Source organism: Dermochelys coriacea, chromosome 26 (genome assembly GCF_009764565.3).
Source record: "Dermochelys coriacea isolate rDerCor1 chromosome 26, rDerCor1.pri.v4, whole genome shotgun sequence".
Lineage (NCBI taxonomy): Eukaryota > Metazoa > Chordata > Testudines > Dermochelyidae > Dermochelys > Dermochelys coriacea.
This window is the reverse complement of record NC_050093.1, coordinates 4,349,927-4,368,399: the sequence shown is the minus strand read 5'-3', so window position 1 is coordinate 4,368,399 and position 18,473 is coordinate 4,349,927. Positions and strand designations below refer to the sequence as shown.

Genomic DNA, 18,473 nt, shown 5'->3' with positions numbered 1-18,473 from the left:
GCTTGGGGTATAATGGAAGTTACTTGTCTAGGGCCATTCTCATGAAATCAGAGGTAGAGCTCGGATTAGAATTCAGGACTCCAAGGCTCTTTACCCTGGGATGAGGCCGTTGGCCCACGCTCAAAGTAACTTCAATGCGGTGGAAAACTCTCCTATAAATAATAAATATATCCTCTCTCTTGAGCCCCAGAAATCTTTATGTAGCTCACAGCTTTGTGTTTCACATCCATTGCCAGGCCTCCTCCAGGATTTGAATCCAGGCCAGTCACACCCACAGGCCATTTAATGTGCATAGCCGTAGCTGCAGGCGGAAGAAGAAAAAGTTTGAAAGGACGTGAACTGTGAACGTCATGCTTCAGGGAGTAATCCAATCTCTAACTGATGGTGGATAGGAAAAGACTCATATGCCACAATAATCCACTATGGGGTTTTTGTCCTGCCCTCTGATCAGTTGGTACCAGCCATTACTGGAGACAGGATAATGGGCTAGGTGGACAATAGGTTTGATCCAGTCTGCAAGTTCCTATGTTCCTTTCTCTCTATTTCCTTATGGTTTTATGGTATGGTTTTACAGTAGTGGTGGATGAATACCTTAAAAAAAAAAATCCACCCATCTCCATTTATAATGAATTGGCTGTGGTGGTGTTCACATCTGTTAGTGTTTTCTTTTGCTGATATTCCAGCAAACATGCTTACTGGCCGGAATGATCCTGGAAATAAGTGGCTTTAAGAGAGTAGCAGAGAATAATCTGTGCAAACCAAATTTGACGTATTTGTCAACATGAATCTCAGCAACAGAAACCTGGTTTTAATAGTTACACTCATCCAATCAGGGAAAGACACAATGCCATGTGATCTATGCGTCTAATCATACTAACCAGCAAAGCTCAGTTTGTGGATCTCTGAACCTCATCAGTTTGCCTATGGTGGGCCCATTTGAAAAATTATTTAGGGAATAATTTTCAATAGTAAATCAATCTGAGGCAATTGTAAACTGCTCCTGGATAATTTGTAAACAGAAAAATATGCAGAAGTCAGTATATAAATTAGTCTTTCAGCCCTAAATGGTAGCCATTCACTGAGGCCCCAGCCTTGTCTGCACAGAAACTTGTATCCGATTAATTTAACCAGTTTAGCTAAACCAATGCAAACCTATAGTGTGGACACTCCAATGTCAGTTTAAGAGGGTCTTATTTAGATTTAGCTTAAACCTGTTTGTAATTGACTTAAATTAAACTGAAATAAGTCCAATTTAAACTGAAATAAGAATGTCACATAGCCTTTTCCACTAGTTTAACAACATACTACAAGTTAAACTGGTTCAACTCTGCCTGTAGACAAGCCTAGAGACCTGCCAAATACATTTAATATAGGCTATCAAAAAGGCAATACTAACATCACTTGCTTGCTACTAGTCAGTTGAATTTGTACTCATGCCCTACCCTTGAAAGGTTTTGTAGCCCATGTCCAGTTCCCCAAGCTTGTGTGTGTGTGTGTGTGTGAGAGAGAGAGAGAGTGCTTACCCAAAGCAATGAATCATCTTTCTCAACTGTCAATTTCAGACCCAAATTTCCCTCCCCATCTCACACTCACCGGGTATTATCTCAGCTTCTCTGCTCTAAATTAGCAACCCCAGAAATGCTGGCTCATGAAACTAAGATGACATCAAGTGTTTTTTAATGCAAAAGAGAAGAATTCCTTAGACTGGACGTTATTTGGAGCAGGGACTGTCAGTTCAGTATATGGGTACAATGCTCTGCACAACGTTGATCCCTGAGTGGGGCGTCTAGGTGCTACTGCAATGATAATATCAGAGTTTCCCGTTTCTGCCCCTCATGACTTTCCTTGTGTCATTATGTTTGGGCTCCTGTCTTTTATATTGTACAGTCCTGGCTCTCAGATCAGTCACCGTCAGGCAGCGATTCTAAGAGGTCAGTTGCTCCGGGTACCACTAGGGGTTTAGAGGAACCACATCTGCTCATAGCTTGATACGTTCCATACCTTAGAAAGGCTAGTAGTCACCCAGCAGAGCCACACCTCCTCTCCTGGAGTGGCAAAAGTTCCCCAGGCTATAGAGAGATTTGCAGACAAGGCTCAGCAATGGGCCTTCTTGCTGCACCATCCCTCAAACCTATTCCTCTGGAAGGCATTTGGGCAACACGCCTATGACCTGTAGGAAGCTACAGGGGCTCAGCATCAAAATAACTCACAATCTGCTTCCTCCATTGACCCATGGCCACCTCAGGCTGGCAGAGCTAAGGTAAAGGAAGCCACTATATGGTTCCCCCGGGGAGTTCCCCCAATTATGTCCTTGGCAGTCATTGTAACTGGATCTATGCCATCTCTTGCAGGAGCCCCAGGTACCAGGGGCATTCCTGGGGGAGGGAGGGAGGCAGCTGTTCCCTGCTGCAAGTTAGGACTGCTCTAACTTACACCAGGGACCAAACTATCCCCAAGTCCCTAACACAGGAGAGCAGAACAGATGAAGTAATGCTGCTGATGCTCCCACATTGACCCTGTCCTTTGTCGTGCTTAGCAGGCCTCTCTGTCTTTCCACCAGCTGAAAATCCGAGCATACCCTTTGTCCTCAGGCCTGTCTCCTGTCACTGCACTAGCCAACCATCACAGCTGTATCTGTGATTCACCCACTGAATTAATTTGCTGATCAGCCATCATACAAATTTTCCCTGTGTCCTACACCTCCCGATCCTACAGAAAGGATGTGGACAAATTGGAGAGTCCAGCAGAGGGCAAGAAAAATGATCAGGGGGCTCGGGCACATGACTTATGTGGAGAAGCTGAGGGAACTGGGCTTGTTTAGTCTGCAGAAGAGAAGCGTCGGGGCGGGGGGTGGGGGGAATTTGATAGTAGCCTCAACTACCTGAAGCGGGGTTCCAAAGAGGATGGAGCTCAGCTGTTCTCAGTGTTACCAGATGACAAAAAAGGAGTAATGGTCTCAAGTTGCAGTGGGGGAGGTCTAGGTTGGATATTAGGAAACATTGTTCCACTAGGAGGGTGGTGAAACACTGGAATGGGTTACCTAGGGAGGTGGTGGAATCTCCATCCTTAGAGGTTTTTAAGGCCCAGCTTGATAAAGCCCTGGCTGGGATGATTTAGTTGATGTTGGTCCTGCTTTGAGCAGGAGTTGGACTGGATGACCTCCTGAGATCTCTTCCAACCCTAATCTTCTATGATTCTATGATCCTAGCTTTATCAAACAATGGCTGTGCCCACAGTTAAAGGCTTAATTAGCAGCAGGACTCACAATGGGAGCCACACACCAGCAGGGCCCACAACACGTGCGGTGAAGTTACAAAATCAGGCAAGGACTTTTCAGAACATCGCCAGAGTCCTGTTCGACTACAGTCTCCATTACCCAGGAGCCTCTGGAGCCCCGCCTGGCTCCAGCACAACATTCTCTGTTACCCAGAATCCTGAGTTTGCAGCCCGGAGCCACCGCTATTGTTCATAGTCTCAGTCCCTTTTCTGGGCAATTCTTATGTGTTGTCCTACCATGCCTTGTGGGGAGGGATAGCTCACTGGTTTGAGCATTGGCCTGCTTAACCCAGGGTTGTGAGTTCAATCCTTGACGGGGGCCATTTAGGGATCTGCAGCAAAAATTGGGGATTGGTCCTGCTTTGAGCAGGGGGTAGGACTAGATGACCTCCTGAGGTCTCTTCCAACCCTGATATTCTATGAATATAGAGACTATAACATGAGCCCTGTGGAGTAGGATACAATACTCCCTTTCCAGACTCCTTTTTAAGGAGGGTTTGCCACAATTCCTAGCCCTCCTCCAGTCCCGCACCTCTCATAAACATCCCTTTCATTGACAAAGGGGGAAAAAAGCATTTCTCAATGTTTCCCTGGAAGCCTGATGGGCACCCTGCCAGCCCACTGCTTGCCTGGGCCCTCAGCCCTGCCAAGACACTGGGCCAGGTGTGTTATGGAGTCCCAGACGACCTGGCTACCATCCAAACAGAGCAAATCACAGTTGTATGCCTATCAGAGCCCTTAACAACATATTTTTACAAGAACCAAGTTCTAAATACACAGAGCTGCCCAGCCAGCTAGTGTGTCAGGAAGTGGAAGAAGAATGGAGCTATATTAGGAGCAGATGGACAACAACCCCCGAAAGCATTATGAGGCCAGTTCAATTCAGCTCTGAACTGTGACTTGTCTGTGGATCATAATATAGCCACTGCTAATTAGCCCTGTGATAGTGCTTTTCAGCCATAGATCTCAGAGCTCTTTACAGAGGCAGGTAAGTATGATCATCTCCATTTTAAATAATGGGGAAACTGAGGCACAGAGAGTTTTCAAAACCCTCCACTGTTTTCAGGGTCCTCCATTCTTGGGCACCCAACTTACAATACCTTAGGCCCGATTCTCATGTAACACATTGGCCAACTATGTCTTTGTTCCCTGTTAGTGGCTGTTACTATCTGGTCCTGACACTTTAGTTCAGGCCCTAGAGGCATGTGGTTTCAGAGGCAGGTGTCCTAGGATGAAAGCCTAGTCGGGGTGCAGAGCACCCTCTGCAGTTATCAGGTGGGGTCCCACCTCCCTGTTCTCTGCTTCATACCCCTTCGTGCAAGTTTCCCCACTCCTACACCCAGGTTTGTGCAGCACCCTAGCTCCGACTTGTATACGTGTGGGTAGGAAGGCTATCCCAGCCCCCAGACAGCTCTGACTGGGAGCTATGCAAACGGACTGGTTCCCAGCACATGACTTACCTGACCTATGGGGGTTGTTTTGAGTGTTAGCTTTGATCAACCCCACAAAATATGGTTAGAATGGTCACATGTTATATGGCTTGGGGACTTGAATGGTGCTGGGAATCTGGACCCAAAACTTGCAGCTTGACCTCATTTCTAGTTATAGGTTGAAACCACTCCCCTCCCCCTTTGGCAGCCATTGGGAGAAGGGAGCTCACCCCAGACATGAAGGAACAGGCCCTGCACCCCAGTAAAGCTTCTGGCAACCATGGCCACTTCCACAATTCCAGATCAAGTGCACTGGGGTAAGAAAAACTGCACATAACTTAACTCTGAATCCTGTCTGACTCTTTGGAAATTTGTTCTTGTGTGCCCCCCTGTGACCGTTGGGGGCAGAGTGGAAAACTGCTGCAGATGGGACCAGCCTGAGTTGCTTAGATGAACCCCAGAAGGCTGCTCTCTAAGGAGCTAGGACAGAGGCCCATAGTTCTAAAGGCTTCAGTATAAGCATGGTTCAAAGGCTGAGCAAGTGTGAACTAGAGACCTACAGGGATCAGAGATGAGGGGTAAGAAGGGGCTGCTTTTCACTTAGTCTCCAGCTAGCCCAAGTCTGTCAAGTCAAGATCTGACTGTGCCAACCTGTGAGTCTGTCGACCCAGCGTGGAGGCTTGCCCCCAAAATGTTGTGTAGACATGCCGAGCTATGAAGGGTGAGGACTCTGTGAGTCCTTTAGGTACCGGTAATAGTCTGTCTTGGTTGCCTGGCTCAAGTCAAACCAAGCAGGAGATTCCTTAGTGGATATATGAGCTACCCTCGCATAGTACCAGCAGCCAGAGAGTTCTGACTGCAGCAGAACCAGCACTGACATCCTCCCCTGGGATGTGCCAGGCATACCCAATTTGGGTGCTTTGGAGAGCAGCCCCAAAACACCCCTCCTTGACCTTCCCAGACTCCTGAAGCTCTCAGAGCTGCTGTAGCTGCCACGTGGGCCTTCAGCATGTTTAGGGGTACAGCCCGCTCCTGGGGGTTAAAAGGAGACTTTTGTCTCTGCATACTTATCAGGGAAGCTAACTTTTGCTGGTCCTGGTTTCTGTGGCCTGGCTTCTTCTGGCAGAGAGCAACATCACCATCTGGTGGTTGATACAATTCATGGCAGTGGGTTAAGCATTTCTTTGTATTGTGTTCTAATCCATTGTATTGTATTATATCCTGGGGCTGGTTCTCCCCGGCAGCTCCACTGTAGATTGTGGGTCTCAGGCCTTTTATCTCACTGGTTTGTTACCTGCCTTCTCCCTTCAGTTGGGAAAGACTTTCTCTTTTACTTTCTGCCTCCATAGAACTGGTCCATCCATTACATGACACATTTTTGGGTGATTATCGAGACCCAAATGTTATCCTTGTATCATTTTGTAACACTAAAACAAACATGCCAAATTAGGGACCCATCTGCCCCCTAATGCATTACGTAGTTTACAGACAGCCCCCTACTTGGCCGGCCCAGCCATCCAGGATTTGGCAAGACAGATCAGGCCACCGGACCCCTCCAGCCCAGTCTGCAGAAATGGCCGATACCTGATGCTTCCGCATAAGGAGAACCGCTCTGATAATGCACCTGGCCAGTGGTGCTGTGCTGGAACCTCAAGCAGGTATTCCTAGGCCAAGGCACCAGCTCTGCTGGCAGCATCCCGGAGAATACCTCTGGGTGGAGCATAGAACTAGAGGGGAAATTTGGAGCTGGAGAGGACTGTACACCCACCTTTGCTTGGGACCACTCCCCACCCATAAATCCTAAAAGTGGGAGGGGTGGGGAGCAGTTCCTTTGCAGCACGGGGATCTGAAGCTTCAAGTTAGTAATAGTGGGAGATAGGTGGGCCCAGCTGCGGAGCCTAGTTATCTCGAGAGCTGAATTTCAAACGTGTTCCTGCAGGGATGGAAAACTGTGTCACAGTGAAGCCACCTGAAATGCTGGCAAGGGAGGATTACTCTTTGATTGTATTCTGCTCCCTTGGGGTCATTGGTAGTATGGCTCCCTGAGTCTTTTAGAGTAGCAGCCGTGTTAGTCTGTATTCGCAAAAAGAAAAGGAGTACTTGTGGTACCTTAGAGACTAACAAATTTATTAGAGCATAAGCTTTTGTGAGCTACAGCTCACTTCATCGGATGTAGCTCACGAAAGCTTATGCTCTAATAAATTTGTTAGTCTCTAAGGTGCCACAAGTACTCCTTTTCTTTTTCCCTGAGTCTTGTTATTTATGCAGGGAAACTTTTAGCAGGGTGGCAATGAATGCAGCTGGAAGCAATTCTGGGAATATGGCAGAGGTGGGGCTGGTTTTGATCTGCCTGTGGCAAAGCGGAGCTCAGGCTCCGTGGCCCAGAGTCTGCTGCTCTGCAGACTAGCTAGTGACTTCCCTGATGTCAGTAGACTTTTTTAGATATGGCCACCTGCCCCTCACCAGAAACGGGGCGGACACCCCTCAAAGCTCATTGCACTCAAACCCCTCCCTCCAAAGCCCATGTATAAACACTGTTCTAGAAATGAACCCAAACTTCAAAGATGGAGCCTGTCCCTGGGAGGTGCTGGGTAACCTTGCTATTGCCATTGGATTAGGATCCCACCTCTTCCAAGCATTTGGTTCCAGGCCCACCCCTAGGGTTTCAGTTTCTTGGTGCTTTGCTGGTTCGTTCCCTGCAGTAGTTCTGTGTTGAGGGCCCCATGTCCTGGTGAGGAGAAGGGCTGGAGGGGCCACTTAGCACACTTCTTATATCCCTCACTGCAGAAATAAGGAGGGAGACAAAACTCCCTCTCCCAGCCCACCTCATCTTGTCAGGTAGATGCCTGTAGGCAGGTGGGATTTGCTTCCTTCTCACAAACCCGACCTCAGCAAAGGGGCTGGGAGAGGATCATGAAGAGCTGATTGCAATGCTTAAAAGGGGAAGGGTCACAAGGGGGTTTGCAGACTGCCCCCCCAAAAAACCCCTAATCTGAGCAGGGTTGCTGAGGGCTGCACTTTAATCACTGTCTTACATGCACACACACACACACACACACACTTTTTTCAGATCTCTTTAAGCATTGGGCGATTGGACCTTTGACTGCCCCATAGACAATATATCAGTATATTGCCCAGGCAGCTACCAGCGAAGAGGCAGCAGCATTTCAGCTCGTTGGTGGGATGTGATCTCTGAATACACACAGTCTATCTAGACCCTATCTCTCATCCTCCTTTGTGGTCTGGGCAAAGATGCTCCAAAACACAGAAGCGGAGGGGCAGATGTTTTCCCTCTGCAGTAACTTTATTCTTACAGGTAAATGTTTTACATTGAGGGCACCCCAAGTCTACAACACCATAGGCCATGCCTAATTCTCATTGCCACCAAGAAATGCACGCAATTTGGATCTCGCAGGAATGACAGGCAGGGCTGGCTTGCTGCATGGGTGTGCCCGCTGGCAGAACCAACCCATTTGGGCTTTCCAGAGCCAGCAGGGTGGGGGGGAGAGAAGCCCGAGACATGGGATAATAGTCCTTGAGGGGTGCACCTCTAAGTCTTGCAGCCTGGAAGGAGGCTGCATGTTAGGCTTCCACAGATTACAGAGCTGCAGATTGGGGGCCCCTCTGAATAGCTTCCACTCCTTGAGGACCCAAGGAAGCCCAGTTGCGCCTGCCAAGCACCTGCCCTATGATGAAAGCCCTATGTCTGCTGCTCAGCTGGCAGTAGGGCTGGGCTGAGTGCTGGACGCTGAACAATGCCCCCTCCCCTGCCCACTCATGCTCGCCGCTTCAGCCTCAGGGAGTTGTCCAGGGAGACCAGCTGGTGCAGGAAGCCCCTGTTGGGGATGATGCCGCGGTGGTCCTTGACTGTCTTTATGGCTTCCACCAGGGTCATACAGTGGCGGATCATGAGGTAGGCGAGGACCAAGGTGGCCGAACGGCTCACCCCAATGGCACAGTGGACGAGGATCCTTCCTGTGGGGAGAAGGGGAGCTGTGTCACAGCGGGGCTATAGCCCCAAGGCCCCACTGCACGGGGTTACGGAAGTCCAGGAAACAGTCCTACAACAAGAAAAGGAGTACTTGTGGCACCTTAGAGACTAACAAATTTATTTGATCATAAGCTTTCGTGAGCTACAGCTCACTTCATCGGAGGCATTGAAGTGAGCTGTAGTTCACGAAAGCTTATGCTCAAATAAATTTCAGAGTAGCAGCCGTGTTAGTCTGTATTCGCAAAAAGAAAAGGAGTACTTGGGGCACCTTAGAGACTAACAAATTTATTTGAGCATAAGCTTTCGTGAGCTACAGCTCACTTCATCGGATGCATTTGTTAGTCTCTAAGGTGCCCCAAGTACTCCTTTTCTTTTTGCGAATACAGACTAACACGGCTGCTACTCTGAAACCAGTCCTACAACAGTGTGAGTGATGATCACTCCAGTGCAGAAGTTAGGAAACAGGGCTCGATGGGACGGATGGTCACGCAATGGCAGGGGAGGCGGGTTCCCTTGGACTTTTCATTTAAAAATCAAAATCTGAATTATTTTGATTCAGAAATGCTGCTGTGGTGCCTTGTGGGAGCGGTAGTTTGAGTGGTTCATGCCCTCATTTCCCTCTTTAAGCTGGGTGGACCGGTCAGATGACATCTGCCAGGATTCACTGTTGTGCTTCTTATAAGCATAACAGCCCCACAGTCTCTCATTTTGGGCAGGAGAGGTGATGCATCATGGGAGTCCCACAGCCACAGTGAATCATGGGAGATGATGTCTGACTAGGGAGCCCAGCTCCAACTAGGAGAATGGGAACAAGGCCATTGAACTACAACTCCCATGAGGCTCTGAAGCAGCATTTCCAATCAAAGTATTCCAGTGTATGGCTAAATAGTTCCGTTTTGGGTTGAAAATCAAAAACGTTTTGGTTTGGGTTTTTTTCAGTGAAAAATCCAAGCTTTGCATGGAAAGCAGATACTTTCGTTTGAGTGAAAAATGTAGTTTAGTCAAAAACCCAATCTTCCTTTGAACAACGTTTTGAGAGCAAAATTTTCAACCTGCCCTACTCTATGGTCCCTGTGAGCCAGACCATGAGCTGCACCTCCTCAGTGCGGGAGGCCAAAGATGCCTGTACCCCCTATGCACTTCCTGAATCCTGGTCTCGTCTGGGGACTCCAGATCCACCCCCTCCTGCTCTAGATCCACCCCCACCCCGGCATACCCTTATGCCAGGGTTTTCTTACACCTTCCAGCACCATAGGAATTCCCCGTGTTGTGAGAGGAAGAGATCCACCTCAGATCTGGCCTATTTGTTCCACCAGGTTGGCATGAAAGGGCCAGGCCATGGCCCATAATTGGGTCTGGGTCTCTTCCAGAATGGTGGCTGCTGGGATAGTGGGCTAGCTGGACCATTGCTCTAATCTATCTGATCCCAGCATAGATGGAGGTGGCTCTGTTCTGGTGCAGCAGGAGGCCAGATACTGAGCTAGAAGGACTATTGTGCTGGTCCAACTTGGTGACACTTGGTGTTATGGTGGAAGTTTTGCAGACTCAAGAAGTGGCTGGATTTGGGAGGTTTCTCTGAGCCAATCACATGGGGGAGGGCTCTGGAGGTGGGAGTGAGGATCCCCATGTCTTGCTAATGGTATCTCCACTGCTTCCAGTACAGAACCATGGGTGGCTTGTTTATAAGGAAAGAAGGTGACTAGAGATGAGGGTTTTGGACACAGCCTCTCCTCTTGCTCCTCATTTCAGCCCCTGCTCCCTCTCCTCCAACCCCTCCTCTGCCCCTCACCTCCTCTCTCGCTCAGCGCCTGGTGGATGAAGTCAGCTGAGGGGTAGAAGTAGGGACTCATGTCGAAGCTGGGCGAGTCGTGGGCCTCAATGCCTAGGTAGCGGATGCCGGTGCCTTCATAGTACTCAGCACCCCCTCTCCACTTGCTGTGCGAGGCATTGAGGATGTGGGTGATGCGCAGGCGGGCCAGCTCACTCCGATTGGCTGCTATATCTCTGCAGAGAAGGGAGCAAAGGGTTAAAATGGGGGAGCTTATGTGGCGGCAGCTGAACAGGGGGCGCTTCTTGGCAGTGGACTGTGCAAGTATTATCTGCTAGAACTGGTACTTGGGAGGAGAGAGCTACTTGGGCCAGGCCAGCATGGATTTTTGGCTTGGAGGGAACAGGCCAGAAGAAGGGGGTGGGGGTGAGGAGAGGCAGTCATCTGGTGGAAAAGGAGTACTTGTGGCACCTTAGAGACTAACAAATTTATTAGAGCATAAGCTTTCGTGAGCTACAGCTCACTTCATCGGATGCATTTGGTGGAAAAAACAGAGTAGAGATTTATATACACACACACAGAGAACATGAAACAATGGGTTTATCATACACACTGTAAGGAGAGTGATCACTTAAGTCATCTGGTGGGTACACTAAAAAATAAGAAAATCTGTTATTCCCAACCTAGCAACACACATTTCTCTCTCACTCCCAAGAGATTCTAGCCTGGGGCTCCCCATGCAGCTCCTGCCAATGGGCCTCAATCCTGACCCACAGCCCCCCTGCTATACCAGTCTGGGTTCCCCTTACCCCTTTACAGCTCTGCCAGTGCTGCTTAGTCTTGTACCGCCGGTTTCCCAGATCTCTTGAACAAAGAATCATAGAAATGTCAGGTTGGAAGGGACCTCAAGAAACCATCTAGTCCAGCCCCGCCATGTTGAGGCAGGACCAAGTAAACCTAGACCATCCCTGACAGCTGTTTGTCCAACCTGTTCTTAAAAACTCCAGTGATGGGGATTCCACAACTTCCATAGATAACCTGTTCCAGTACTTAACAGAACCACTAACCCAGGAACCTATCCTTGCAACAAAGCCCGTTGCCAACAGTGTCCACAAATCTATTCAGGAGACACCATCATAGGGCCTAATCACATCAGCCACGCTATCAGAGGCTCGTTCACCTGCACATCTACCAATGTGATATATGCCATCATGTGCCAGCAATGCCCCTCTGCCATGTACATTGGCCAAACTGGACAGTCTCTATGTAAAAGAATGAATGGACACAAATCAGACGTCAAGAATTCTAACATTCAAAAACCAGTCGGAGAACACTTCAATCTCTTTGGTCACTTGATTACTGACCTAAAAGTGGCAATTCTTCAACAAAAAAACTTCAAAAACAGACTCCAACGAGAGACTGCTGAATTGGAATTAATTTGCAAACTGGATACACTTAACTTAGGCTTGAATAAAGACAGGGAGTGGATGGGTCATTACACAAAGTAAAACTATTTCCCCATGTATATTCCCCCCCCCGGACCCCCCTTCCGCTGTTCCTCAGACGTTCTTGTCAACTGCTGGAAATGGCCTACCTTGATTATCACTACAAAAGGTTCCCTCCCCCCCGGCTCAACTCTCCTGCTGGTAATAGCTCACCTTACCTGATCACTCTCGTTACAGTGTGTATGGTAACACCCTTTGTTTCATGTTCTCTGTGTATATAAATCTCCCCACTGTTTTTTCCACTGAATGCATCCGATGAAGTGAGCTGTAGCTCACAAAAGCTTATGCTCAAATAAATTTGTTAGTCTCTAAGGTGCCACAAGTCCTCCTGTCCTTAGACAGTGATACTCAGACGTCAGTGTTTCAGGAGCCAAATTGGTGATCAATATTACCCAAAAGAGCCACAGTCGTGTGAATTCATTGTTTCGTTTACTATATATATTTTCTTGGATATTCTGACCAAGTATAATTATTTTATCAACTACAGTAGGTTAATAACATAGTAAAAGCATCCTGATGAGTTAATAATTTAGACTGGTTAATAATTAAATTGCCCAGTGTTTTACTATCATGCGCTGCAAAGAGCCGCAGAAGACACTTGTGGCTCCCGAGTCTCAGTTTGAGTATTACAGCCTTAGAGAACGTTTTTCCTAATATCCGAGCTAAATCTCCCTTGCTGCAAACTAGGGTGCTTGCTGTGTCCAGTTTGTGTGTGATGGGTCTGTTCACATGGATACCTTTACCCTCAGGGGCCATTTTTGAGTGCCACTAACACAAATGGAAAGGATGGGGACACACACACACACGTTGTTTTTCTTGTAGCCCTGGCTCCTGGAATCAATTTATTACTGGGGAATCCCTGCTTTCATGAATGCAAAAAGTAAGTTTCTAGCCCTTGTGACAGCAGAGAAAAGCTTGAAAACGTGACCTGAATGTGCTGGCACAGGCTCAGAAGCCAGAAGGTCAATAGAAAGAGCCCCCAATTTCGCGGGGTGGGGGGCGGGCTGCCTGAATACTTGGCATTGGGAATACTGCACGCATGCACGCACGCGCACACACACACAGTGGCGCTGCATTCTCCTCCTCCCCAGTCCGTGCCCCCTCCCACAACTATGCTACCATGTTCCTTTCCCTCTTCCTTCCCATCCCCACCAATTCCCGCTCTCCCTCATGACCCTGGGCCTGCACTTACTGGTCTCCCAGGTAGAGTCCTGGCCAGACCTCATCTGCATGGTTACAGGCTGTCTTCCCCGTGTACAGCAGCCTCTCCAGCTCAAAGACACTGAGGATGGGGTGGTTGCTGGCGTCTTCCTGAGACCCCCGGCTGGGTGACCTGGAGTTGCTTCTGGAGAACCTGGACATAAAAGCCATTGGAGCTCCCGAGACCCACGATGCATCCCTGTGGGCGATAACGCTGCTGCTGCCGTCACCCACAGTCCCGTCCTGTAAGTAGTGGAGATGCCATTAGGTGACCCTGGCATGGGAGTATTGCCAAGCCCTTCCCCAAGTGATAAGCGATCAGCTCAGAGAATTCCCCCCCCGCCCCGCCCCGCTGCCCTGACACACACACACAAAAATCCAGCTACTTCTTCCTGCGCGGGAGATCCAGGTCAAGCAGCTTTGGGCTGAGACTCCTGGCTCCACTGGAACTGGGGTGTGTTGGTCGAGCATCAGAATACCTCACAAAAGTTCAAAGCAGCCCTGCAGATCCTCCCAGCAACCTGACTATGTGAACAACTAGCTGCGGGTGTAGAGCCCTCTCCGCCCACGGGTTCCCAACGTCAGGAGGGGGCAGTACATCATAGGCTTCCCTCCTGGAAGGTGGAGCATTTGGGGAGAGTTTAATGGGGCCAGAGCACTATGAACCAAGTAAAGGAGGAAGTGGGGTCACCAAAGCCTTTAGCCCACTTGTGCACCCCTTTCATGGGGAAGGGGCAACGTTCCAGCTCTGCTCTGCTGGATCAGTGCCACACTGGCAGGTCCAGAGTACCCAGGGTTTTCTGTTTATGGGATGACAGAGTAGCTCAGCTGTCGCCTTCCCTCTGAACTGCCTAGAGGGTATTGGCTGCCAGGGTCACGATGCCAACTCAAGAGCTGACAGTGTCAACCTAGGACTGGAGGAGCTGGCAGGCAGTGAAGACTCTGGGCCTGGTGCCAGGCTCTGGGGCTGGGAGGAGAAGCAGGTGGCGGATTTCATCCGGTGTCACGTGGGGGTCTCATTGGGCATCAGCCTGTCGTGTACCAGTACAAACAGCCTAACGGGAGGGAGAGGCGGTCTTAACCTCTCTTGGCGCAGCAACCCCCCCCCCCCGCTGCATTTGAAAAGCTTGGAGGCTGCTCTGGGTTTGGGGTGGGAGGCATTAATCGTGGGGCAGGAGACTTTTATTGGTAAGCAACAGAACCCAAGCGGCCTGACTCCCAGATGTGACTTCCTCAAGCCTACGACACGCCTCCTGCGACAGTCCCACTCCCACCCACATGGGGGATGTACCCGGCCCCCGTAACAAAGCCTCAGCCTTGGGCACATGTCTCTTCTTTGCTGCCTTCCTCCTCACTGCAGCCAGCTGACTGCTGCTGCTGCTGCTGATGGGTTGTCTCAGTTGTCGCCTGGAGCTGCCTCCAAGCATTTGGGAACCCATCCAAAGTGTCACCTCTCAGCTCCGTTCCCATCAGCGGCGCCGCACGCGCCTCAGCAATGGCCAGCAGCCGGGGGTGCCGAAGGAGGAAACCCCTAGACACTTACCTGATCGTGCACAGAGGATGGAAACGTCATGAGGGCACGGCAGAATTTGGACGGGATCTAAAGAGACCTGCTAAGTACTTCCCTCCCTACCGACCTCTCCCTACAGTTTATTCTCTGCAGGGTATTTTGGATGCTGCCTTGGACATGGTTGTGCAGGGCATGGAATAGACTTTTCTGGAGCCAGGGGTTCCCCATCAGCCCTGGTATGACTGGGTGCAGCTGCCACAGACAGTAACAGGAGCTGCAGCTGCGTATACCGTGGTCCAGAGTTGGCTCTATGTCTCCTGCACTCTGCTGAATGTTTGGCCTGCTGGCTCCAGGAATAAATACCTGGTAAGCCCGTGGGCAGCACACCACAGCTGGGATCAGCAGCAGCACCATGCCATGGGGTGTCTGCCCGCTCATGCTGCAGCAGGCCGTTCAGCCTGGGTCCATCCAAGCCTGGCCCATACCGTGCCCCTTAATATAAGGCTACAAGCAGATCCATGGCTGGCTAAGGGCATGCCTACACTGTAACTGGAGGTGTGATTGCAGTTCAGGTAGACATACCTGCACTAGCTTTAATCTAGCTAGCATGGCTAAAAATAGCAGCAAAGACTCGACAGCACAGACCCTGGTGCAGGCTGCACATGTAAGTACCTATCCAGTGTTCCGGGTGGGTTTGTATACCTGCAGACGTGCCAACTCCCATGAATAGACTGGGAGAGTCGCGATTTCTGAGTAGAATGAAGCCTCACTCGTGATCTGGCGATAGAACTCTCAAATGTCAGGATTTTTTTTTCCCGCCCTGCCACATTCTTAAAATGTGTTTCCAGTCCAACAGGAGTTATCCCCACCTTCAACAAAGGAATGTGATTTCTCCACTGGCCAGCTACTTCCAAAGTACTTTGAAAGACAATGAGAATTCATTTACATATCAGATAAACAGAGCCATCAAGCTATCAAGTAGGGCGAAGAGACAGAAGGGTTACACCCAGCAGGGAAGAGAAACTTCATCTGAGACAAATAGAAGGGGGCAGGGCTAAATCTCAAATAAGCAATTGAATCATTGAAAAAAAAAATTCCTGACATTTGACAGTTCTAAAAGTGAGGCTTAATTTTATTTAGAAATCCCATCAGCTGCCCCAGGCGCAGCCAGGATTCCAGCGATCAGCTCCAGGCGGCTGCTCCCCTGCTGGCCTGGGAAGTGGGAGAGGGGACCCCACTGCAGCGCCCCAGGGCTAGGGAGGGTGAAGAACCCTAAGGAGCAGAGGGGAGGCTGGGGGCTGCAGGAGGCCTGAAGTGAGGAGGGGGGCTGGTGGGGTGGGAGGCCTGTATTGATGGTGGGTTCTGATCAGATGAGGTGGTGCTGGGAGGGTGAATTGAAGGCAGTGGGGGGTTGATGGGGCAGAGGGGCTGAAATGATGGGGTGCAGAAGATGGGGGCTGGGGACTAAATTGGGGGGGCTGAAATGAGTGGGGTTGGGTGGGGACAGAACCGATGGGGGTCTGGGGGACAGGATTAATTGTTGGGCAGGAGACGGGCAGATGTGGGGGTGAGCTCTCCTGCAGCAGGGGCCAAAATCACCTTCTCCAGTACACATTGGGGAGGGGTGACACTAATGGTCGCATGCACATGCCTGATGATGGGCAGGGGGAATTCAGACATCAAGAGACTGATTTAAAAAAAACATCTTTTTCAAAAATGTCATGACTTTGGGGCCAATCTCATGATTTTGGCAGCCCCGACTCCTGATTTTTGATCTCTCGAAGTTGGAAATACTGCATCTGGGCTTCTGCGTCTGCACTGCTAGTTTTAGCTGCATTCGCTAGATTAAAGCTAGCAGGGACATGCCTGCCTGAGCTGCAAACCCACCTTTGATTGCAGTGGAGACAAGCCTGAGAATCTGTGGGACAGAGCCACTCTGGCATATAACTCAATAGGCCTCACAGATGTATCTGACCCTCATCTTCTGCCCCCAACACCCACTGGGTGCTGATGTGCATTGGGCGCTAGCTGGTAAATATCACCAATTGCCACCTGATATACAAGACCCCAGAGCAAATCCCCAAAGCGCCATTGCTACATGGGAGGTGTGGCCCATTCCTGTATTAAAATGCAGGGTGAGCTACTGCATGCAGCGACTCTTGCTCACAGGTACATGGCTGCCTCTGCCACCCCTGCCATTCTCACGCTGCGCTTGGAGGGAGGAGAGAGACAGATAGACAGACAGACCCTGCCTACACACATGGCTGCTCTGCATAGACGTTATCGCACCCGGGCAGGCTGCCCAACCCCACATGCTCAGCAAAGAGACAGAAAGACAGACAGATGGGAGGCAGGAGGGAGACACCCATCCCTGTTACTGTACCTTTGTGCAGGCTGTGATTTCTTCGCTCAGGGTGAGTTTTCTAGTCAGATCCAGTCGGCCATGTCTTCCTACTGCTGCAGCTCTTGTTGCTGCCGCGGCTGCTGCTGTAGAAAGGCTGATATATCAACATCTATTTTAAGCCATGACATGTCCAGAGGCAGGTTTGTTTATATCATCGTGTGGGTGGGTGCGGGGGGGGGGAGAGAAAGCAGAGGGAGATTGATACAAACACGGAACATCCTATGCAAACACACACGTGTAGGTGTACGCAACACAGTCATACATATAAACACACACACACACACACACACACACACACACACATGTTCCTATGCATGGAAATACACATGCACAGCCACAAGAATATGAACAGACCCCTGCTCCATCTCCCCGCAATACACAGCTAGCTACAGGAAATAAAAAAGGAAAGAAAGACTATTCTACTGATGAAAAGCTCCATCTAAGAGCTAGTTATGATTATGAATAGTAATAATAATTGGGAATAGAGTCACAGAGTTTAAGGCCAGAAGGGACCGCCAGATCATCCAGTCTGACCCGTATATCACAGACCACCAGTGCCACCCAGCACCTGCACGTTAAACCCAACAACTGAAATGAGATCAAAATATGACAGCCCATAGGAGACTAGACTGTGATGTGCTGCAGGCAGAGAATAGACGGGACCAAGGTGCACCAGTGCCGGAGGCCCCTGCAATGTCAGAAAATGGTTAAGTGAGAATACTCAAATACTCAAACCTTTTAATACTCAAAAAACCCTGGCTCCCCCAGGCTGCAGAGGAAGGCAAAAACCCATTAGGTCACTGCCAACTTGATGTGGGGGAAAATTTCTTCCCAACATCACCTATGGCAGTCAGTTAGACCCTGAGCATGTGAGCAAGAACCAGCCAGCCAAGCACCTGAGAAAGAGAATGCTTGGTGCCACCTTAGAGCCCTGTCCCTCCCTGTTCTATGTCCCATCTCTAGCTGTGGTTATCCCTGATGCTTCAGAGCAAGAAGATTAAAAAAACAACAACAAAACCTCTCCAGAATACACTAGGGGGAAAAATCCCTTCCTGATTCCTGCAGGTGGCCAGTTTAAACCCTGAAGCATGAGCCTTTAGGAATGGTGCCTGAGAAATGATTGCCCAGAGCAAGAAGTCAGCACAGCTCCAACCATCTCAATGTAGGTGGTGCATCGTCCTTTCAGTTCACCTGAGAGAGCTGCTGCTGATAACTCACAGAGACCTGGTGTGAGTCTCAGCTGTAGTAGCATGCAAGATGCATGTTGAATGCGGTCACAGTGTGCGGGACACATCTGCATGTGAGACCAGATTTCTCAACAACCTCAGCACCCAGCAACTCCTATTGTACCCTTGTGAGCAGATTTCCAACAGAGCTCAACATCCAATA

The 18,473-nt window shown here is 49.7% G+C and overlaps 1 protein-coding gene across 2 annotated transcripts; it reads right to left on the bottom strand.

Annotated features, from left to right (window-relative positions):
* Positions 1-7,978: 7,978 nt before the first annotated feature.
* DUSP26 (dual specificity phosphatase 26) lies at positions 7,979-17,245 on the bottom strand. Of its 2 annotated transcripts, none has more exons than XM_038384878.2 (4): positions 17,064-17,245; positions 13,163-13,413; positions 10,487-10,701; positions 7,979-8,681 (listed from the first exon to the last, which is right to left on the bottom strand). In XM_038384878.2, exons 2-4 carry the CDS (start codon positions 13,339-13,341, stop codon positions 8,482-8,484), a joined length of 594 nt encoding a protein of 197 aa, XP_038240806.1. In that variant the 5' UTR covers positions 13,342-13,413; positions 17,064-17,245; the 3' UTR covers positions 7,979-8,481. The 2 variants fall into 2 exon arrangements, with proteins under 2 accessions (XP_038240806.1, XP_043358930.1); XM_043502995.1 differs by lacking the exon at positions 17,064-17,245 and adding an exon at positions 14,622-14,658 and having other exon boundaries at positions 7,990-8,681.
* Positions 17,246-18,473: the final 1,228 nt, after the last annotated feature.